The sequence below is a fragment of the Stegostoma tigrinum genome, chromosome 16, assembly GCF_030684315.1.
Source record: "Stegostoma tigrinum isolate sSteTig4 chromosome 16, sSteTig4.hap1, whole genome shotgun sequence".
Taxonomy (NCBI): domain Eukaryota; kingdom Metazoa; phylum Chordata; class Chondrichthyes; order Orectolobiformes; family Stegostomatidae; genus Stegostoma; species Stegostoma tigrinum.
In genome coordinates, this window is record NC_081369.1 from 20941977 (window position 1) to 20965842 (window position 23866).

At 43.2% G+C, this 23866-nt stretch overlaps 2 protein-coding genes across 2 annotated transcripts in view; one reads left to right on the forward strand and one right to left on the reverse strand.

Annotated features, from left to right (window-relative positions):
- dus2 (dihydrouridine synthase 2) overlaps positions 1-18122 on the reverse strand; it is an 88395-nt gene extending 70273 nt beyond the window's left edge. The window contains exons 1-4 of the mRNA XM_048546884.2: positions 18017-18122; positions 13163-13303; positions 2363-2408; positions 1296-1387 (exon numbers count right to left, since the gene is read on the reverse strand). Coding sequence (XP_048402841.1) covers positions 1296-1387; positions 2363-2408; positions 13163-13303; positions 18017-18091 — 354 coding nt within the window. The 5' untranslated portion in view covers positions 18092-18122. The remainder of the gene's footprint in view (positions 1-1295; positions 1388-2362; positions 2409-13162; positions 13304-18016) is intronic.
- Positions 18123-18154: 32 nt separating this feature from the next.
- ddx28 (DEAD (Asp-Glu-Ala-Asp) box polypeptide 28) lies at positions 18155-20071 on the forward strand. Its single transcript, XM_048546885.2, has one exon. The coding sequence runs from the start codon at positions 18303-18305 to the stop codon at positions 19983-19985; it is 1683 nt and encodes a 560-aa protein (XP_048402842.2). The 5' UTR covers positions 18155-18302; the 3' UTR covers positions 19986-20071.
- The last annotated feature ends 3795 nt before the right edge of the window (positions 20072-23866 follow it).

Below are 23866 nucleotides of genomic sequence, written 5' to 3' on the forward strand. Positions count from 1 at the left end.
CTGAACACAGGCAGCCTCAGGGTGATGGTCCCTCTCTATAGATCACAGCAGATATGAAGTTCACATCCACTTGAGGCAACATAGCTGACTATTCAGGCACAGTGCTGTCCTCCCCAGTCTGAGATAGGAGAACAAAAAGGAGCCTTTAACACATTCTACTCTCCCTGTATCTGCCAGGTTACTGCTCACTGGTTTATCATCCAGTCATGGCCAAAATATAAATACAGACTGCTGTTCACCATGTGAAATTCTGTTCATGGAAAGCCAGAACACCGAAAGGAGAGCACAGAACAGCCGTCATTACCAGAAAGATGGGCTGGTACAGCATTGAGATAGCTGCCCTATGCAAAACATGGCTCACTGAGCAGTCTCAACTTGCGGTTGATGGAACTACACCTTCTATTGGATTGGCAAGTCCAAGGAACAGCCTGGACAGTCAACTGTGGGTTTTGCCATTTGAGCTGAACTGTGCCGTACAAGCTTGACTCACTTCCTGCAGGGGTCAGCAATCGACTTTGTTCAAGTCTCGCCTGAAACCAAACTTCAAACCTCATTAGTGCCTAAACACCAACAATGACATTCAGATGAGAAGCATTCTATGATGGTCTCAGCAGAATAATTAGGGGTGTTCCCCACCAGGACAAACTCATTATTCTTGCTGATTTCAACATCCAAGTGAGCACAGATGATAGCAGATGGAGAGGGGTACTTGGACACATGGCATTGTCAGAACAAAATCCAACGGCCAGATCCTTCTTGCTAAGTACAGTGAGTTTGACATAACTATCACAGACAGTTTTCCAACAAGCAGACAAACTGAAAACAACATAAATTCACCCAAATCCAAACGCTGGCACACGTTAGACTCTGTTATTGTACAACAGAAGATCTCGAGGATGTATGCCTAGGGGTGGAGGATGCTCATCTGTCCAGCAGGATCATTGTGTTTTTGAAATGAAATCTAAGATGCCTTGGCATTGAGTCAAGCCACTAAAAAAGGTTAATATAACTTCTTACACATTGACAAATCCATTTCTAATTTCATTTCCAAATAGAGATGGTATATCTGAAATATCAATATCCAGAACTTAATGCAAGGAACTTTCTTCACCTTCACATTCCTGCTTCTTTTAAATTTATGGTGCAAATCTAAAGGTTTCTGGCCTAAAAAGTTAAATCATGTGCAAGACACAAGGAAGTGCAATTTCTGGGTTAACTTTTGCATTTGCAGCTATTCAGATAGACTATTTTGAACCATCAGTCAGTGTTTACTAAAATGGATGGGTAATTCTTACCATTTGGAAGACAACATGATTCTTTTCTCTTTCACAAGTCCTAAAAATGACCCGCTCATCAGTTGCAACATAATCTATGGTGTCCAGCACCTCTGAGAAAAATAAATGTAGACAGGCTTAGGAAGGTGAGAGAGAGCACGTGTAGAAATGATTATGGGAAGTGGTGGTTAGAAGAGGTATAAACAAGGGTGCGGCATCTTAAATTTTCAGTTACATTTGGTAAGAGAGCCCAGTATTGACTTCACAAACAATATGTGTCAATATTTTCAATCATAAATTGCCTACAAAATTGAGTTTTTGGCTGTCACATCAGTGCAATCTGGGTGGAACTGGTCAACCATGGCAAAAAGCCAAAGTAATAAAAGAAGGGGAATTTATAACTTGAGTGACGCCTGAAACCACGTACATGCCTCAAGATTGTGCAGATCAAGCCCCACCCAAAAAACTGGCCATGTCCCTGGGTTGAAATTGTGACACTTGGTTGATTCATGGTGCTTGGTGCATGTTACAACTGACCATCAAAACTGCTGAACGTTTAACTGTACCTTTTAGATCTGTTGCCAGTAATGTTAAAGTTAGGTTACTCACTTGTTACTAATGCTCACTGCTGACCAGCAGTAACTACATGTTCCCACTTTTAAAAATATTGAGGAATATTTGTTACTACTGGATTAAGATTAAAAACTACGTTTGGTCATGCTGGATTGTGGAAGAATTTATGCATTTGATTCCGTGAACGAATGGAGATTAAGCAGAAACTTGCAGTGCAACCTAAATAAAACATGTTCAGGTATGTTACAGTTGCAACATGCCATTTGCACCAAAAGCAGAAACTCTACCCCACTATGTGCAAACCACCTGAGATCATATTCCCAACGCTGTGTGGTAATGTATTTAACTCCTGCTTGGTAAGCCATTCCTGTTTGCTACGAAAATACCACCAGTTTCCCATTTCATTTAGTCAACTTCCTTTGCTGAATATTGGAAAACTATTTAAAATATTCATTCCGGAAAGGAAAGGAAGAGAGGAAAAACTCTACAAAGAAAGAATAAATTTGTCAACTCACCATTCACGATTCTCTTGCACTGTATCATTTTCAAGTCAATCAATTCCTATTTAAAGTGAAAAAGAAATAATAGTCACAAGCTGCCCACAACATCACTCCTCCGTGAGCTAAACATCACAGGATTTCAAAGGCACTGTTCAAATTCAGATTGGTGGGAAACACTTGACCCAAATTATTAATGAGAAAGTTGAAAAGATGAAGTCCAAAAAGATTAAACATCACCTTGACCCTAGATGTGAAGCTCAACTGGATTTCAGCTCTGCCACATTAGTGTCAAACTGCATTGTATATCAGCTGATTGTTCCAAGCATTTAAGTCCTTTGACAAAAAAGCTTTATTCCATATGCCAGCTCATAATTCTCTTGGTGAAGAAATTGCATTTACACAGTATCCAGCATGGTTTCAGAAAATTCCAGAACACCTCAGAGTGAATGAAAAGCTTTTGAAGTATGGTCCCTGTTAATGGTAGAAACAAGAGAACAACGGAGTGCACGGCCCAAGTCCCACAAACAGTAATGAGATAAGTTGCCATATTATCTGTTTCGGTGTTGCTGACTGAGGGATAAATATTGGCCAGGCTTTCCAGTTCTTCCTTGAACTGTGCTTTGCATTCTTTGCTTTCCAACTAAGGAGATAGACAATGTCTCTGTTTAATGTCTCATCTGAAAGACAGCACTTGATACTGCAGCATTCCTTCAACACCACAGGGGACAGTCAGCCTGGATTATATCAGCCTCAAGTCTCTGCTGCGAGAGTTGGACCCCCACCTTGTAACTCAACACATGAAGCCACTGTTGCGGAAACTTGCTCACGTTAGCTTCCGAGGGACACCTGAAAGGGTAACTTATTGACTGTCTCTATTTTGAATTCCAAATCCCAAAATATTATTTGTACTATACACTTTTCATCATGAAGTATTATATGTATGACATAAATTATTCAGCGGCTCACTAGAGTATTACTTAAAATTAAATTGTGACGGGGCAAAGGTTCATGCAATCAAAAAGTTAAATCTAAGACTGATATGAAGGAGCTCTTGCTATATATTTCTACACGCAGAACACGTTTTCGATAGATTAGTGAAGAGACGAACCTGGAATCTCACTTTATGGACAGGCAAATCAAGATGGCTTACATGACTTTCACAATCTGTAATGATCAGCTGACTGTGGCTAAGTTAATGAACAAATTATCATTTGTTTTTAATAAAGAAATATCCTAACCTGTATAAAGAGTCATTTTGGTGTGGGACTAAATTTACAATAGGCCAGACCCAATAGGTTACCTTTCCAGATCAGTTTTTACTAACTTTTTTTTATTTCTAGACGTTGTAAACTGAATTCAAATTGCCACAGTGGGATTTTGAAATCATGTTCTGTCAAGTTCATGCAGGCCTCTTGTGATATTATGGTGTCTGACTTAAATATATATTGATGTAATTTATGTTAGAATTTGAATTTTGAACTGGTGGTACGTGGGTTTTGGTCCATGTGTGTAAGGCGTTTACGAGCTGTCAGTCTTTCTGGAATCACAATTTTAAACAATATAATGTTAGAGAGCAAAAAACAAAGTTGCTGGAAAAGCTCAGCAGGTCTGGCAGCATCTGTGAAGGAAAAAACAGAGTTAACGTTTCGGGTCTGGTGACCCTTTCTCAGAACGTCACCAGACACGAAATGTTAACTCTGTTTTTTCCTTCACAGATGCTGCCAGACCTGCTGAGCTTTTCCAGCAACTTTGTTTTGTTCCTGATTTATAGCATCCACAGGTCTTCAGGTTTTTAATGTTAGAGAGCAGCTGACTGAGTATCCTTCTGGTGTACTGGTGGGAATTCACTTACATTGTGAGTGTTTCACAATCAGAAAAAGAGTAAACATTGAAAGGTATTAGCTTGCTTTTGGTTTATGAAGAACCAAGAACTGATTATTGCTGAGAAAAAGAAGAGACTGAAAAACATTTGGGGGCATTTCATATAAGATCTAACTGGAGTTAAATGCAAGAGAAAGGAGTTTGTACAGTATGATTAGTATAAATTTGAGAATTCCAGACAAGAAGTGTTTGGTTTGAAACATGAAGGGGTATTTAAAGCTGAGAAAATTAAGCATAGTTGTGTGAATAATCAAGAAAAGCAGATCAAGATCTCAAGACCAGGAATCAAAGAAATTAGGAGCTCAAACCTATAGATATGATAGAAAAGGGAACTTTGCCTGTCTAGTATTTGAGTGGTGAAGAGCACTGGTGTTGAGAATCGATGGGATTGTATTTTGCTGTGTGTTTTGAAATCCCTCAAATGATATTAAATGTAAATAGCTGGGTTTGTTCTAATTTGTCATCATTTATTTTACGTAAAAACTCCATTTTACTGCTAAAACCAAATCTGAGGCATTGTTTGCTTATATTTCAGCAAAACAACACCATATTAAATTCATAAAAAATTATCAACCCAGGTTTCAGTCTGGGATCTGACTTGTCCAGAAGGAACAACAGGGATCATAACACTCAAAATTACTAGCACACTGATTTAGCTACCGTGACCTTTTCTCCTTTCTTCATGAGACATTGAATTCTGAAAGAATAATGTTAGCATTCACTTCAAGAGGGATAGAATACAAGGAGGTCAACAGCAGAGATGTACTGCTAAGACTGCATTTGGAATGCTGTGAGCAGTTTTGGGTCCCATTTCTAAGGGAAAATGCACTGGTATTGGAGGGAGTCCAGAGGAGGTTTATAAGAATGATCCCAGGGATGAAGAGCTTGTCATATGAGGAACAGTTGAGGATTCAAATTTCTTTGAAGACCTAAGTTTTGAAACATTGCATAAAATGCATGTAATTCAAGTTGTGTGAAAAAATCTGGAGTGGTTTCTTTTAAAGAGATCATTGAAAGTTCACTATGTACATTGGAGCTTTTTTACGGAGGTTTCCTGGAAAGATTAATGATAACCACTAGCTTTACCACAGATGCCTGCTGGGTGCTGTCTTAAACACAGATGGTCCTTAGCAGGCTTTCCTCCAACTGAACCAGATAAAAATCAAGCAGCTTTCTAAGCAGGCTGAACCGCAAGAATACTTGTTTAGAGCCAAGCTGCTCTCTTATTTGTAGAAAGATGACCCTCTTGTTGAGTTCAGGGTGAAACTTTGTTTTTTGGAACAGCAACTGAAGGATTATTTTTCTTGCAGAGACAATGATCCATGACCAGACATGGCAAAACATCAGAGCAACAGACTTTGAAAAATACTGCAATTGATTCTTTTGTCTTTGGCAAAAACAGCTTGTTGTTTTGAAAGTCACTTGCTCGAGAGAAATTCATTCTCTTCTCTTTTACCGAAAACTGAACATGTTGATTGATTGATTGATTGATTGATTGTCATGTGTATCTAAATACAGTGAAAAGCTCTGTTTACGAGTGGTACAGGCAGAGCATTGTAAGCAAAGAATGTACAGATCTAAAATACTTAGACAGAGGCATATAGGTCACAATGCACAGGGAGTATGCTAGGTGAGATCAACATTAGCAAGATCAGCATTATTTGAGACTTGAGTTCATTCAACAGTCTGATAATGGCCAGGAAGAAGCTGTTCCTGAACATGCTGGTGCATATTCAGGCTTCTGTATCTTCTGGCTGACAGAAGAGGTTGTTGGAAATCATTACCAGGGCGTGAAAAGTTTTTGATGATGCTGGCCGCCTTTCTGCAGCAACGAGCCATGTAAATTGAGTCTGCAGATGGACAGTTGGCTTCCATGATGGTCTGGGCTGGACACACAACTTTTTGTAGTTTCTTACGGACCTGGGCAAAGCAGTTGCCATACCAGGCTGTTATGCGCCAGGGCAACATGCTTTCAATGGTGCATCTGCAGAAGTTGGTGAGGAATTTCATCAACATGCCAAATTTCCTGAGCCTCCTGAAGAAGAGGAGGCATTGTTGTGCCTTATTGACCATCACATCTACGTGGGAAATCTCAGGCACCTTGTCAGCTATCGTCACTCTGAGGAGCCCGATGCTCTTCACTCTCTCAACTTCAGTTTCGTTAATGTAAATGGGGGCATGTTTTCTTCCCTTCTTTCTGAAATCAATGATCAGTTCTTTAGTTTTGCTGAAGCTGATAGATTGCTTTCATTGCACCACATCATCAAGCCCTCCACCTCCCTTCTCTAGTTTGACTTGTCGTTGTTAGATATCCATCCTGTTAGTGATGTCATCAGCAAACTTGTAAATGGCGTTCGTTCAGAACTTGGCAACACAGTCGTAGGTGTAAAGGGAGTACAATAGGGGGCTGAGGACCCATATGTGTGTCGGTTTTACAATATTTAAACAAACAATCGTTACTGACCAAGTCTGGTTTTCACTAAAAATGCAATAATTGGTTAAGTTTTGTGTTGATAATTAAATCCATAATTGTGTTTTTTAAGATTGATAGATCTCATTGTTTAGAACTCAACAGAAAGAAAGGTATTAATTTGTCATCTTGGTAACTGAGAAAAGTATTTTCATTTTACACAGTGATCGTGGAGTAGTGTAGTGCACTCTTCCAGACTTGGCCATAATCGTTAGCAAGGGAAGGAGCCTAGCAGGTGTCACTGCAGGAAGGTCTCTGCAGGCATCTCCTCCAAGATTGAACCACCTCATTTAAGCCTTCATCAGTCTGTCTTCTAACACAGGATCCTTCATCTCTGTCTCCCATCTCTACTGGGTAGGATCTGTCAAACAGGCTGTAGCAAAATCGCTGGAGTACATTAAAGCTGGAGGCCTAGGCATCTTCGTCTCCTTCGACTGTAGTGATCCTGGCATAGGCTTGAGCGCAGAGCTGCCCAGTCAATCAGATCAGTTGGGAGCTCTCCAAGGCAAGACTTGCTTCCAGATGTGGATAGAAGTCCCACTCTAAAACAAGGTGGTTCAAACCACCATCCCCTGCATAATCACTCCGGCCAACCTTGCAGTGGAAATGGTTAATCCTTCCTTTCATATAGCCGTATTGTGGGGACAGCATGGGAGCCCTCCCACTTTCTTGCCGCAAGTTACTAGAACACATTGGGCCAATTTTGCCTGCAAATTTTCCAACTCAAAACCGGACAAAATATTCTGCTGGGTGAGGAGTCGGTGTCAGCTAAATTCAGGGGAGTAAGACCTTCAAACCAACAGCTGGCACCGAACCTGTCCATGTTTTCAATATGCATAGCTGGCAGGGAGTGTCCCCAATGGAGGAGTGTGATATCAGAATGCGGCCCGAATGTGTGCAGAATAAGTTCTTTCCCTGAATTCAGTGGTTAAAAGCCAGCAATGAGTGGGCCACTCAGCTTCTGCTCCACCATTCTAGACCCTGGCTGACCAGTCAATTCAACACCAATTTCCTGACTGTTGCCACATCTCGCATGTCATCAAATCTTTCAATCACTGCCTTGAACTTACTTTGTGATTGGGCTGCCACAACCCTCTATGACTGAGAATTCCAAAGATTAACATCCCCTGAACTGAAGTCCTATATGACATCTTTTATTCTGAGACTGTCTTTCCTGCTCTAGAGTCATAGCCAGGGGAAATATTGTTTCTGCATGTACCCTATCTATCCCTTTATGAATTTTCAATGACAATTTCCTCTTAGTTTTCTAAATTCCAAAGGGTACAGGCCCAGTCTCCTCGATCTATCCTTATAGGAGTATCCTGCCATCCAGGAATCAGTTTGGTGAACTTTTGCTCTACTCCCTCTATGGCAAGCATATCCTTCCTTAGGCAAGGGACCAGAACTGCATACAGTACTCTTGGTATAGTCTTACCAGTGTTCTACACGTTTGAAACAAGACTTCCCTACTCCAGTAATTAAATCTTGCAAAAGGCTAACATACCATGTCTTCTAAATGCTTGCTGCATTGCATGTAAGCTTTTAACACGGTTATGAGCAAGAGCATGAGGGAGCCTTTGGACATTAACACCTCCCAGACTCTCATGAGTTAAGAAATACACTGCACCTTTGCCTTCCCACCAAAACCTCTCACTCATCCACATTGTACTCCATTTGCCATGATCTTGCCCACTCACTCAGTCTGCCCAAGTCCAAATGAAGCCTCTTTCTATCCTCCTTACAACTCACATTGCCACCAAGCTTTCCATCAGTTGTAGACTTGGAAATCTGTAATTGGTGCCCACACCCAAATCATTGATTTTGATTTTGAAAAAGGTTGAACCCAGGCAACGATCCTTGCAGTGCCCCACTAGTCACAGCCTGCCAACCTGAAAATGACCCATTTGTTCCTACCATCTGCTTTCTGGCTGTTAATCAATCCTTAATCCATACTAGCATATTACCCAATCCTACATGCTTTAATTTTGTTTACCAGATTCCCTTTTCAAAAGCCTTCTGAAAATCCACATTACTTCTCTAAGCTGACAAACCTTCCTTGTCAAGCATCTCCCCTTCCCCTAGTTCTCACTTTAGGGGGTGCAGTTTTAACTCATCCTCGTTATACTGAGCTGTTTCTTCTAGTCATGCATCTGAAATGTACAAAACGTCTGTCAGCAACTGTCCTTGCGACACCCGAATCCTGATCAAAAGCAAAAGATTTAATCTTGCAAAAGGTTGGATCAGATTGACTATGTTACTAACCACCCAGATGCCCATAGGACCCCTTCAAATTCAAAGGGAGTCGCTCTGATACATGTAGAGATAGTAAGAATTATTGATGCTGGAGTCTGAGATAACAGCCGACCTGAAACGTCAGCTTTCCTGCTCCTCTGATGCTGCCTGGCCTGCTATGTTCATCCAGCTCCACACTGTGATATCATAGTCGCAGTACATGTCTTCTCTTTGCCAGCTCCAAAACAGGACACTAAAACTCAAGTTCACTGCAGTCATCATTGACTTATTGGCACTTTTCCCAAAGGACAAGCTTATCTTCAGTCCACTAAGCTTTATCCATTGTTACATATCCCTAACTTACAAGTAAGTGGAGTTAAAACACCGATCAACTATGATTTGATTAAATGGTGTCTGAGGCATGAGTTGCTGAAGTGTCTACTCATGTACTATTAACGCAACTCAATTCTGCTCAGGGACATAAAAATGTACTAAAAAAACGTTGAGAATTTATCGAATCTCCTGTCAGACTTCTGCATGTTGAACATGACTGTGGTGCTCTACATCCTTTCTTTGCAGCATCACATCGCAAAGCTTTGCCCTTTATTATAAACCAGGCAGAATCAATTGAATGGGCTTAATTTGGGGCAATTAAACAAAAAATCACCAACTACTGAAAACATCAAGGCTTATAAAAATCACACTTTGCGTCGACACATTCTGTGGAGCCACAACTCTCAATCACATCAACACACTGAACAATTAATTAACCAAACTCACTGGATACAGAAAATACCATGAAAATATTAGATTGCGCAGCATAACAGGAGGTGCTTTAGAACACTTCAAAGATCATCATGTAGAATTTAAATCTGGTACAAATATGTCATACATTTCCTTTCAGTCAAGGCACCTCCAACTAACTGACTCTGCATGAAACACTGAGATAATATAGAAAGAGGAAGGTTCAAGTAGAAACCTTTTGGTCATGGTCATTGTCACATTGCAACGATATTTCTCCAATATCTTTAAATGCTTCATGTATAGTCGGTTAGCTAGAGGTGCTTTGGCTGAAAGCAAAAGTGGGTGTGTGGAATGCGCTGCCGGCAGTGGTAGTGGAGTCAAATACTTTACAGACTTTTAAGCAACTCTTGGATAGGCACATGGAGGATAGTAAAATGCAGGGTATGCAGGGTAGACTGATCTTAGTTGGATAATAGGTCAGCACAACATCGTGGGCTGAAGGGCCTGTACTATGCTGTACTGTTCTATGTTCTATGAAAGCAGGTAAGAAACATTAGTGCCAGATTTAAGTCGTAAATGTTCATCCACAAAATGCCCTGAAATATCTGCTTCTGCACTGTAAAACCAACCAGTTAAAGTGACTTTTACAAAGTAGGCAATAATGAAATGGTTTGAAAGTACTTATATCAACACTTGCAGATTGAAATACAGTACCCGCAATATCTTGTCCCAATCCATGTGTTTCTAAATTTTACTCACGTACTTTTGCATTAACCAGCATTACCTCAGATTATCGCTATCACTCTTTCAATCAGACCCGAAGTTTCAAATGGGGTTAAACATAAGGACTGACAGAAATTTTCCACATGATGACCGATTAGGTCAAAGCCCTGGAACTTGAACTGTATCCTCCAGGTTTGCAAACTGCTAAAAGTCTAATCAATTCTTATTAAAACAAGGTCCCTAATTTGGTACTATTACAGCTTGCACGACTGCCAATGAAGCATTTTGCAGGTGCATACTGTCCTTTAAAGTAAGTTGACCGTGTTATAAGAGGCAGGGAGGTATTGAAGCCTCCAGGTTTTGCCTGTTCCATTTTGGTTCCCAGTTCTAACTCTGGTTTTTAGGCAATCTGGCTAGAGCAGGACACAGATCAGTAGCCAGCTTTGTTCCGTTAAGAGATTCTGTCCCCTTTCCCACATGTCTTCTCCTTCTCACGCCCCATATGTTGCCCCGATACAACACACCCTTCATTATTTTTGTTCTGTCAGTTTGGCTCTGTCACTAAGTAAGAACGAAAACATATTTTCTGCAAGACTAAGTTCCAGACGCTTGAGTGTCAAAAATATTTTTTGATTTCTGCAACTTTGATTCCAATTTAAAAAAGTCTAGTCAAAATCTCAGGTTTCCCCTGGGTCCAGGTTTGAAAAAACTTACACAATTTACTGCAGCCAAATTCTCCCCAAAGACGCACAGCATAAACTCCAATGCAAGGGCTAAGGACAACTTACGAAAAGGGGGAGGGGGGGGGGAATGCATACAGAGTTTTGTAACAATTGAAATAGTAAGGTGATTGACAGTCAAGCTGTTGGAAACATTCCTGTTTCTAATTCCACAAATGGCTGAGAATACTGGGTTTTACCAAAATAGTGAAAGAGGATTAAAACAGGGAGAAAGAGGGAGAGAGAGAAAAAAAATACAAAATAGGGGTTACAGAAGATGAAAAAGTGCACAGGTGAGAGATAAAGAAAGAGAGAAGGAAAGTGAGATAGAGTGAATGAACAACTTTGAGAAAGAAAGCATGCAAATGAGCAAAGAATGAAAGATGGATTCGGAAAGCAGTGAGCAAGTGCGTATCACTTTAAAACCGATTATAAAAGTGGTGACGTACAACTGGTCACTCAGCATCTGAAGGAAAAATGATAGATCCAGAATTCACATGTGACTTGTCATTACAGATAGCTGCAAATTCTCTAAGTGGTGAATTTAAACCATGACAAGTCTGTAGCAGCATGGACAATTATTTTAGCATTAAAATCTGCCCACATTAATAAGACATCATTACAATACCTTTGAAACTCAGTAATTCTTTTCAAGTATAAAAAAGCTTTTGTATTTGGTGGCAGGATAGGAAAAATGTCATAGTGTATGCGTGAAATCCACGAACCAATGCTTCACAGACTCAGTTTCCTAGGGTATACTGCATCATTCCACCTGTATATTATTCCCCCTATTCAGAATCCTCAAACATCCAGAAAATAACCCATTCAATTAAACCAGCTCACTGACCACAATTTTCAGGTTTCGATTATAGTTTCTACAGAAGCACTATTAAACCAACAATTTCAGGGACGTCCGGAAATGGCGAGGCAGCATCTGTAGAGAAAAGAGACGTTTCCTGTTCTATCATAGGCTCAAGTCAAATGTCACGACTTGCCCTTGTTCTTCACAGATGCCTTCCGAGCACTTTTGGTAGTTTCTCAGCAATCGCCAAGCAATATTAGATTTACAGCCTGGAGAACATTCTCATCTGCTCCAGTTCATCATTTGTCATGAAGACAAGATGTCTGTTGGTATGTGCTTTAAATGCTCATTGAAGATAGTAACTCACAATTAGAGTAAGAATTGTCGCTTCCAATGGAGAAAACATGGAAGGTACGTTTTACAAATCTCACAATGCTAAATGTTCCAAACAGACATGACAGGAACAGCAGTAGGTGATTCAATCCTTTAAGCCTGTTCCATCATTCAATGAGTTTCTAGCTGATCTGTGGCCTAACATCTTACATCTACCTTTGGCCCATATCCCTGAAGAGTTTTGCTGAACAAAAATCTATCTCAGAGTTAAAATTAACAAGTGATCTAGCATCCACTGTGGAGAAGAGGTCCAAATGTTTACCACCCTGTGTGTAGAAGTGCTTCCTAAAATCTCTGCTGAACAGTTTTGCCCAATTCTCAGACTATGTCACCTAGTTCCAGAGGCTCCACCCAGCGGGAATATTTTATCTTTATCTATCCTGCTTTTCCTTGTTAACATCTTTATAAGTTCAATCAGATCACCCCTAGCCTTCTAAATTAAAGAGAAAACAAACCCTATTTCTTTAATCCCTCCTCATAACTTAATCCTTGGCGTGTATGGAATTCTCATAAACCTAGGTTGCACTCCCTCCAAGGCCAGTGTACCTTCCTAAGGTGTTGTGCCTTGATCTGCTTATAGTATTCCACGTAGAGTCTGACCTGGGTTTTATATAACTGCAGGATAACGTCTGCATCCTTGTACTCCAGTCCTCTCGTTATGAAGGCCAGCATTCCATGAGCTTTCTTGATATTTTCTGAACCTGTTCGTGACATTTAAAAAAGAAATCCATGTGCCTGAACCCAAGTCTCTTTGGACATCCACTCTATTAAACTTCATACCATATCACCAGTGTACTGTCAATATTACCCAGTTAGCAGACTCCCAGAATGATACACAAGCCTTTCCTTACCTCACAGTATACAATATCTGCTCCATAATCTAGTGCCAGTAATCTCATCGGTAAGGTACCAACACGCACCATAGGGGCTAGGATCACCTTGTTTCTATAACAAAGTCTGTTAACAGTTTGGTTGATCATTTCTTCTGTGGCCTGCAGGAGAGAACAAAACATGTCTTTACCGAAAGTCATGAGTGGTTTGGCAAACTTGATGCAATCACCACCACTTCCAACATTTACACCTCAACTTTACTGGGGAAAGTGAAGTTGCAGTGCCACGCTCGAATAAAAATAGAAACAGAGCTAAAGGAAATATTAGGACAGGGCAACTGAAACCACACAGTTAAAGAGGTGAGCTTAAGGAGAATCTTAAAGCTGGAGATAGAATTTGGAGAAAACTATTCCAGAACTTCAAATAGCTGATGGCACAGAAGGTAATTGTGAGGTAAAGGGGTCAGAGGCAGGTGGACCAGACTGTAGGTGGTTACAGAAAAGGGAAAAGTGAGTTCACAGACTTAAACACAATAATGAGCAGTTTAAATTACTGTGGACCAAGAGCTAATTCAGGTCAACAAGAAAAGACAAGTTAAAACAATTTGTTTCGTTTTTTGTAAAAGGAAGATACTGCTAGTGCTGGAAATCTGAAACAAGCATAGAGAATGCTAGAGAAACTCAGCAGGGTCTGGCAGTACCTGTAGAGACAGAAACAGAGTTAATGTTGAGACTACAGATCATTTAAATGAATGGACAAAGATCTAGCAAATGGAGTATAATGTAGGAAAATGATAGTGTTAATTTTGGCAGGAAGAACTTTTTAAAAATTATCTAAATGTTGAGAGTTTGATGAGAGATACTGGTGTCACACACAGCGCATGAGTCACAAAAAGGTTATTATGCACGTACAGCAAGTTACTAGGAAAGCTAATAGAGAAAGTTGTAGTTAATTGCAAGGAGAACATAGGGAGGGTATGCTTCAGTTTTACAGACAACAGCTGATACCACACCTGCAGCACTATGGACAGGGATAGTAGGAACTGCAGATGCTGGAGAATCTGAGATAACAAGTGGTAGAGCTGGATGAACACAGCAGGCCAAGCAGCATCAGAGGAGCAGAAAGGCTGACGTTTCGGGCCTAGACCCTTCTTCAGAAAATTTTAGTTTGAGATTTTTAGATTTTAGATTTAGTATTATATTTCTTATTTAAGGATGTAAATGCATTAAGAACACTTCAAAAAAGGTTTTAAAATTATTGATATGGTGGTGCCAGTGTTGAACAGTAATGGACAAGGACTGAAATCAGACGACACCAGGTTGTGGTCCAACAGGTTTATTTGAAATCACAAACTTTTGAAATGCTCTGGGAGCAGCACTCCGAAAGCTTGTGATTTCAAATAAGCCCGTTGAACTACAACCAGGTGTCATCTGACATATGGCCTAAAATTATTGAGTCATAGAGCTGTACGGCATGGAAACAGACCCTTTGATCCAACCCGTCCATGCAAACCAGATATCCTAAATTAATCTAGTCCCATTCACCAGCATTTAGCCCAACTCTCTCTAAACCCTTCCTATTCATATACCCACCCAGACGGCTTTTAAACGTTGTAATTGTAGCAACGTCCACCAGTTCTCTGGCAGCTCGCTCCTTACACAGACCATCCTCTGTGTGAAGAAATTGTGCCTTAAGCCCCTTTTAAATCTTTCCCCTCTCACCTTAAACCTACGCCCTCTTGTTTTGGACTCCCCCATCCTGGGAAGAAGACCTTGGTATTCACCCTATCCACTTTATAAACCTCTCTCAGGTCACTCCACAGCCTCCAACGCGCCAGGGAACATAGCTCCAGCTTATTCAGCATCTTCCTATCAACTCTCTAACTCGGGCAACATCCTTGTAAATCTTTCCTGAACTCTTTCAAGTTTCACAACATCCTTCCCTATAGCAGGAATAGGACTAAAGAGATCAGAGGGTAATGAGTGCTGAATTGGATGATCAGCCATGATCCTACTGAATGTTGCAGCATGCTCAAAGCACCAAAGGGCCTACTCCTGCTCCTATTTTCTACGTTTCTATGTTTTAGTTAATGTATTTGCACCTACAGATTGTTCAGTACACTAACAGATACTTTCATTTGAGCTACATACATGCTAAATTAAATGCCAATTTCTGAATCACACTCTGCACACAACTGGTTACATTAGTGGAACTAAGTTTTGGCCATTGATATTTATCAACCAACTGGTTGAATTTTCTTTGTAAAGAATTTTGCTGCTAATAGCAGTACTCTAATCACACCGCTTCTAATACTCGGCAAGTCCTTTTTGCGAATATCTGAAGGTGGGCTTTGATCTTTCCTCTTCTGGTATGAGGTCATATTGTGACTGACAGGATGTGAGGATGCCACAATCCCCAATGTGTATGTGCACTTTCTAGGATGCAAACAATTGAAAATTCATGAAAGCTGCTAATAACTTGGTGATCCTGTGTAAGACTTCCAGGAGAAGCTTCTTACAACAGCCCTTTTCGATTATGTGAAGGAACACTGATCTTTTCTTTAGTGTTTATGACCCATTCACTCCCATGACTCCAAGTTATTATCTAAGGAATGATCTGCACTTAAGCATTCTGTCCTGTTCTGAGGTGGAGAGTGTGATGAGCACAATCCTCTTTCAGCAGCAGTTGTGGAAGCAAGGTCATTGGGGTCATTTAAGAGACTGCTGGACATGCATATGGTCACAGAAATTTGAGGGTGCATACATGAGGATCAATGGTCGGCACAACATTGTGGGCTGAAGGGCCTGTTCTGTGCTGTACTGTTCTATGTTCTATGTTCTATAACCTTCAGATACTGTGATCTTTCCAATGTAAAAACTAAAAGCCCTGACATGCTTACTATGTCCTTCTGTGTTGCCCCAGCGTTTGCAACTTTCTGTCTTTATTGTGGATTTCCAGCGTTCACAATACTTTACAGCACAGTAAAGGTTTTTCTGAGGTTTGACCGTGTTAACTAATGAGGTAGAATATATAGTACTGATTTGCTCATGCCTGGTATAATTATGCAGAGATGAGCTTAGGATATGCTGAACTGAAGGATTATATTGAATTAGTGCGACTACCAACATGGAAAGAGCCTACTCATTTCAATTCAAGATTTGAAAAAGAAAAGAAGCTTTTAAAGATAAAGTGACCATAGTCTTAACAGGCTGCTCTCCCATTACGGAGAGATGACCGGTGCTAGTTTAACCCAAGGGTTACCGTGCCTCAGGCAAGGGGAGAGGAATCTTTCATGGTAACCTCAACCAGCGTGGGAATTGAATCCATGCTTTTGGCATCCCTCTGGATTGCAAAATAGCCATCCAGCCAACTGAGCTAACTAACCCTATGAGCCCTTTACAGAGGTTAATATAACTGCTGCACAAATTCCACTACTTCAGACAAATAAAAAATTAGTTAGGCCACATTTTGGAGTATTGTGTGCAGTTCTCATCTCCATTCCATAGGAACGACATGGAGGCTTTGGAGAGGGTCGAAAGAAGTGTAGTAGAGAGTTTGGAAACAACTTGGATTGTTTTCACTAGAACAGAGGCTGAGACGTGACCTGACATAAGTATATAAAATTATGAGAGGCATGAATAAGGTGGGTAATATCAGTTTTGTCCCTTCACCCCCCAGGTGAAATATCAAATACTGGGAGCATAGGTTTATGTGAGTGTGGAAAAGTTTAAAAGGAAATGTGCAAGTTAATTTTTTGTATCCACTGAGGGTGTTGGGTACCTGGATTACTCTGCCAGGGTAATAGTAGAGGCAGACCGACAAAGTTCAACAGGTATTTAGCAGACAGATGAGCAGGCAGGGAGTAGAGAGATATGGATCATATGTAGGCAGGTGGCATTAATTTAGAATGACATCATGCTCAGCACAGACATGGTGAGCTGAAGAGCCTGTTCCTATACTGCACTGTTCTTTTCTCAACAATCCAAAGGGATAAACACTAGCATCGTAAATATTAAAGTATAGAAAACTCTTGCACAGCTTCAGTTCAATGTCCTCCACGTTAACAATCACAAGAAAACAAAAGATAATAAAATGTGAGGCTGGATGAACACAGCAGGCCAAGCAGCATCTCAGGAGCACAAAAGCTGACGTTTCGGGCCTAGACCCTTCATCAGAGGATGAAGGGTCTAGGCCCGAAACGTCAGCTTTTGTGCTCCTGAGATGCTGCTTGGCCTGCTGTGTTCATCCAGCCTCACATTTTATTATCTTGGAATCTCCAGCATCTGCAGTTCCCATTATCTCTGATACAAGAAAACAAAATATTGTTTATACTGAAAATCAGAGACCCAGAAAATTTGGGAAATAGATCAGATTTGCAGCATCCACTGTAATTTGCTTCTGTAAACGAAAATTAACGAGTACAGAGCCAAGGGAACAAAAATGGGCAACGACTGAGGTAGACGGTGCAGCTGAATGATTAAATGACGTGGGTGTAAGCAAGAAAACAAAACATGGGTCACTCAGGACCTGCTTTCCAAAGAAATCGGAGCAACATTTTTTCGGTTGACCGAAAAATCACTGAAAATGAGTTACAATGACAGGCTTTTCTTTTTTTTAACGTCCTATATTCGTACTGCTCACTTAATAGATTACTGAACAGAAAATAAAGACCGGATGATTTCAAAATAGTGAGCCTCCACGAACTTCAAGGAAGTCCATTCATGGGGGTCCCAGGATACCCAAGACTCAGGAGTCTCCGTTGATGAGCCGGTGGAGCCCCTGTCTAGATCCAGACGGGCCACCATATACATATCACCTTTACGTCAACGGCCCAGCGGAATAAATAGATCTAATTATAGTAAGGGAGCCCTTACCTTGGATACAAATTGACGCAGATCGCAATAAACCTGCCCTGAGAAGGGTGTAACTGCCGCACACCAGAAACACATGGGGGAACTTGGGAGAGATCACTTCCGCCGCCCGAACATTCGCGTCATTTCTAGGCGCCGCTCCGTTCCATTTTAGAATCCTGAGGGGCCGAGTGTTCCAGAGCCGGAGTGCAGGGAGGGGGCTTTCCCGTTCCATTTTAGAATCCCGAGGGGCCGAGTGTTCCAGAGCCGGAGTGCAGGGAGGGGGCTTCTCCGTTCCCAAGCCGGGACCATGCTGACATTGGGCTCGAGGTTACTTCTTCATCCTTGGGGCCCCAAAACTCCGGCGACCCGATGCGGGACGCTGCTCGGCTGGAGTCTGGTCTCAAGCTTCTCGGCTGGTGTCGGCTCACGGGTATCGGCTCCGAGCGGCGAGCTACCTGTCATCCGCATCCCCCAGAAGACGCGGCTGCGGGCGGAGCAGAAGCTGAAACGGGCGGCTGGCAGCAAGGTGCCGGCGCTGAGGCTGGCCAGACCGGGGCGGCTACTCATCATGGGCAAGCGGCCCGAGCTAAACCAGCACGCCGCGTACACATTCGGCAAATTCGACCCAATTCCCCTGGTCACCAAGGGCTGGAAGCACAGGAAGGCAACAGGAGATTATTTCGTTATTAACAACACACGGAGCCAACCACCCGCCTGTCCGGGAGAGGAGCAGCGGGAGAAGCTGCGAAGTTTCAGCTCGCTCGGGCTGTGCGGGGAGCTGGGGGCCGCATTAGACGGGATGGGCATTTCTCAACCTAACGGACTACAAGTCCGGACCATGACCGCTCTGCAGAGGGGGAGAAATGTGCTGTGCGCGGCCGAGACTGGCAGCGGCAAGACCTTAAGCTACCTGCTGCCTATCTTGCAGAGCCTGGCCCAGGAAACGGCGGTGGGAGAAACAGCCGAGAGTAACGGGCTGCGCAGCCTGGTACTGGTCCCTTCCCGGGAACTGGCCGAGCAGCTCCAGCGAGTGGCCCGCACGCTGGCCGCCGACTTGAAGTTGAACGTGTGGGCGGTGGGCGGCGGCCGGGGCATGGGCAAGTTGAAACTGAGTCTATCCCGAGGGCCCATCGACCTGCTGGTGTCCACGCCCGGGGCGCTCTGGAAAGCGCTGAGGAGGGACTTGGTCACCCTGGGCGACCTGAGCCACCTGGTGCTGGATGAAGCGGACACTCTATTCGATGAAAGCTTCGTGGACCTGCTGGAGGCTATTCTCCAGCATTGCCAGATCGCAGGTCACCCCTCTGAGAGCCGAGGGCCGGGGAGGAAAGCCCAGCTGGTGGTGACAGGAGCCACTTTCCCAGGCGGAGTGGGGGAACTGCTCAGCAATTTCACTGACCTGGGCAGCATCACTACAATAAAGAGCAAAGAGCTGCACCGCATCATGCCCCACGTCAAACAGAAGTTCCTTAAGGTCAAGCGGACGGATAAAGCCAGTGACTTGCTGCAAATGCTAAAGGAGTTGGTGGTCCAGAAAACTGGAGTTTTGGTGTTTTGTAACAGTGCCTCAACAGTTAATTGGCTTGGCTATGTCTTGGATGACCACGGGATCAAACATTCACGTCTCCAAGGGAGTATGCAAGCTGGAAGGCGAAGTGGGATTTTCAGCACCTTCCAGCAGGGTCTGGTGGACATACTTCTGTGCACTGACATTGCATCACGGGGCCTGGACACTCAAAGGGTGGCATTTGTGATTAATTACGACTTTCCCATGACTCTGTGTGATTATATACACCGTGCTGGGCGAGTGGGTCGCGTTGGCAGCAAGGTTTTGGGCACTGTCGTTAGTTTTGTGACACATCCCTGGGAGGTTGAACTGGTCCAAAAAATTGAGACGGCAGCTCGGCAGAAGGTGGTACTGCCTGGCTTGGAGTCTGAAATCGAGCAACCTGCAAAGAAAAGCGTAGCAGAACAATTTAAACAAAACTGAAGTCTCTTCCGAACCTTTTGTAGAATCGTGATTGTCCCAGCTTGATTTTGTCACTAAACATTATTTCAGTAAAATGTTTGACTTACTGCTGAATGTTAACTTTTTGATTTTTAGCAAGGATAGATTTATGGCTGCTGCTATTGTAGCGCACACTGTCCACGTCCTTCCCTTGCTATCTCCTGATGTAACATTCTACCTCCCACCAACACAGTCTCTAGTGAAGGATATCATAATGGGTCAGGCAGCATCCATAGAGAGGAAGTCAAAACATGATGGAGCTAGAGGAACACAGTAGGTCACGCAGCATGAGAGGAGCAGGAAAGTTGATGTTTCAGGTGCACGCTGTTCATCAGGATATGCTAATAGTGCAGATTAAGTGATTGACCCTTCAGATTAGGCACTTTACAACCTTCTGGACTCTAATGTTAGAGTTCAACACCTTCAGATTGTGAACTCGCTCTTGATCAAATGAGACTGAGTCCAACATTGACTTTCCTGCTCGTCTGCTGCCTGATCTGCTATCTGCTGTGTTCCTCCAGCTCCACTCTTGTATTAACTCTACCTCTAGCATCTGTGGTTCTTGCTATCTTTGCGGAGAGAGAGAGAGACCAAGTTAATGTTTTGTGTCTAGATGACTCTACATCAGAGCTGATGTGAAGTGTGGTGGGGGTGGAATGCTGGTGGAAGAGAGGCTGCCAATAGTGCACATTAGGTGATCAGAATGTGAGAATGGCAGGACAAACTGCCAGACTGGAAAGAACAAACAGCTGCACTGGGTGGGGGACGGGGGACAGAACATGGTAGCACAGAATACAACAGATAAAGCTCAAAAAGGGTAGTGAGTTCACAACCTGAAGGTGGTTGAAGTCTAATATTAATGAAGTCCAGAAGATTGTGAATATCAACAGGTCTGGGCAGTGAGCAGTGGAGGGAGGCATAGTGAATGTGCCTCCTCTCTTCCGTGGTTGTGTCTGTGCTTGGTTGGCTCTGGACTGGGAGCATGAGAAGTCCACCAGCTTCGTAGAGGCCTCCTGTGAGAGATGGAACCACAAGGGCTTGTATACATTGCACTCTTGGAAATGACGTTCTGTTTAGTTTCCATTGACCCGAACTTAAGTGCTCCGGGGAGCTGTCTAAATATCTTAGTTCTCCAGGAGTAGGGAGATGGATAGCACTGTGTGTTAGAACAGGGTGTCCTGTTGTCCAAGGTGTGGCCAAGTGAGAGAGGCTATGGCACAGCAATGACCTTTTGGGCTGAATTCAAACAAGACTCATGACTTCAGCACAAAGTCTGTGATTTGAAGTTCCGAGGAGCTGCTGAATGGAGATGTCAAACTGAAGCCCTGACTATCTGATATTATTTCAAAGACAACCATGGGAGTCCTCTCCAACTTGTTACCAATATTTATCCCTCTGCCAATTTCACTAAAGAGCACTTCCTTGTACCCACATGGACCCAAGCTATGCATACCTCTTTGTAGGATTCATGGAGCAGCCCCTTTCCGCTGTTACACTGGCACTACTCCCCCACCTCTTCCTCCGCTACATTGATGACTGTATCAGCGCTGTCTTGTGCTCCCACAAAAAGCTTGAACAGTTCATCAACTTTACTGTCACCTTTCACCCCCAACCTCAAATTCACCTGAACCATCTCAGACATGTCCCTCTCCTTCCCTGACCCCTCGTGTCTCCATCTCTGGGATTGCCTTGAAACTGCCTCTTTCAAGCCCAACAACTCCCATAGCTTCCTAGGTTACACCTCCTCTCACCCACCTTCCCACAAGAATGCAATCCCCTACTCCTAATTCCTCTGCCTCTGCCGCGTCTGCTCCCAGGATGAGGCATTCCACTCCCGAACATCCCAGATGTTCTCTTATTTCGAGGACCGTAACTCTTTTCCCCCCCCCCCCCCCCACCCAACCGGCAAACTGGTGATCAAAAATGCCCTCAACTGCATCTGTTGCGTTTCCCTCACCTCTGCCCTCACATCCCCTCCCTACAGCAAAAACAAAGAGGCAATCCCCCTTTTCCTCACGTATCCTCCCACTAACAGCTGGATTCAATCTATCATTATCCGCCACTTCCACCACCCGCAATCTGACCCCACAACCAAGTATATATTTCCCTCCCTACCCCGATCTGCCTTTTGTAGGGACTGCTCTCTGTGACTCCCTCATCCGCTCCACACTCCCCACTAGCCCCACCACCCTGGCACCTTTCCCTGCAACCACAGGAAGTGCTACACCTGCCATTACACCTCCCCCCCCCCCCCCCCCTCACCTCTATCCAAGGCACAAAACAACCCTTTCACATCAGACAGGGGTTCACCTGTATGTTCATCAACTTGGTCAATTGTCTCCACTACTCCCCATGTGGCTTCCTCTACATCGCTGAGACCAAGTGTCCACTTAGAGACTGTGTTCTGTAGAGTATTTGTGCTCTGTACATGACATACAACGCCACCTTCTAGTCTCCAATCATTTTAACTCTTTCAACCCCCCCCTCCCCCCTCCACCCCCCCCAACACACACACACACACACACACACACACACACACACCCACAGTGACATGTCCAGCCTGGACCTCCTCAGTGTTACAATGACGCCACTCGCAAACTGGAGCAGCACCTCATATTCCACCTTGGGAGCCTACAGCCTGAAGACCTAAGCAGGAATTCCACAGTTTTAAGATCTCCGCACCTCGGCTCATCCCATGTGCAATCCTCCCTCTCATTCCCACCTCCCTGACCTGACATAACCTGTCCATCCATCCCTCCTATCCCATTGACCAATCCCCACCTCTCCCTGCTTGCACTCACCTATCACCATCCCACCTTCCTCCCCAGCCCCACCCCTCCTCTGTCTATTTCTGAGCTCCATTCCGCCTCCCCATTTCTGAAGAAGTCCCAAACTGAAATGTCAACTTTCCTGTTCCTCCAGCTCCACACTGCTATTCTTGTATTTATCACCTTGCTACCTGCAAGAGCTTGCTGTTAACACATTGTTTGTCTGTAAAACACTTTGGAATACCTTTAGAGTCATAGATTTGGATAGCATGGTAACAGACCCTTCAGTCCAACTTGTCCATGCTGACCATATAGCCTAAATTAATCTAGTCCCATTTGCCAACATTTGGTCCATTTCCCTCCAAATGTCTTTTAACTGTTGTAATTGTACCAGCCTCCACTTCCTTTGGCAGCTCATTCCATACATGCACCACCCTCTGTGTGGAAAAAGTTGCCCCTTTTAAATCTTTCCCCTCTCGCCTTAAACCTCAAGTTTTTGACACCCCTCCCCAGGAATAAGACCTTAGCTATTCACCCTATTCAAGTCCCTCATCATTTTATAAACTTCTTTAAAGTCAGTCCTCAAACTCTTAACACTCCAAGGAAAATAGTCTTAGGCTATTCAGCCTCTCCCTTTAGCTCAAAACCTCCAATCCTGGCCACATCCTTATAATTCTTTATTGCACCCTTTCAGATTTCGCAACATCCTTCCTATATTGGGTGGACCGGAATTGAAAGGAGGCCTTACCAGTGAACTGTACAGCTGCAACGTGACATCCCAACTCATCCTCATTTGTTCAAGAAAGGCAAAACTACTAAACACCGTCTTCACCACTCTGTCTACCTGTGACCCCACCTTTAAGGAGAAATGAACCCGCACCCCAAGGTCTCTTTGTTTGGCAACATTCCCCAGGGTCCTACAACTAAGTGTATAAGCCCTGTTCTGATTCGCCTTTCCAAAATACAACGCTTCACATTTATTTAAATTGAACTCCACCTGCCACTCTGGCTGTGAAAGATGCTCCAAGAGCAGGTCCGAGATCATCTTTGGTTATGTCAGCTTGCGTAAATCAGTGAGGTGAGGAACTGAGTAAG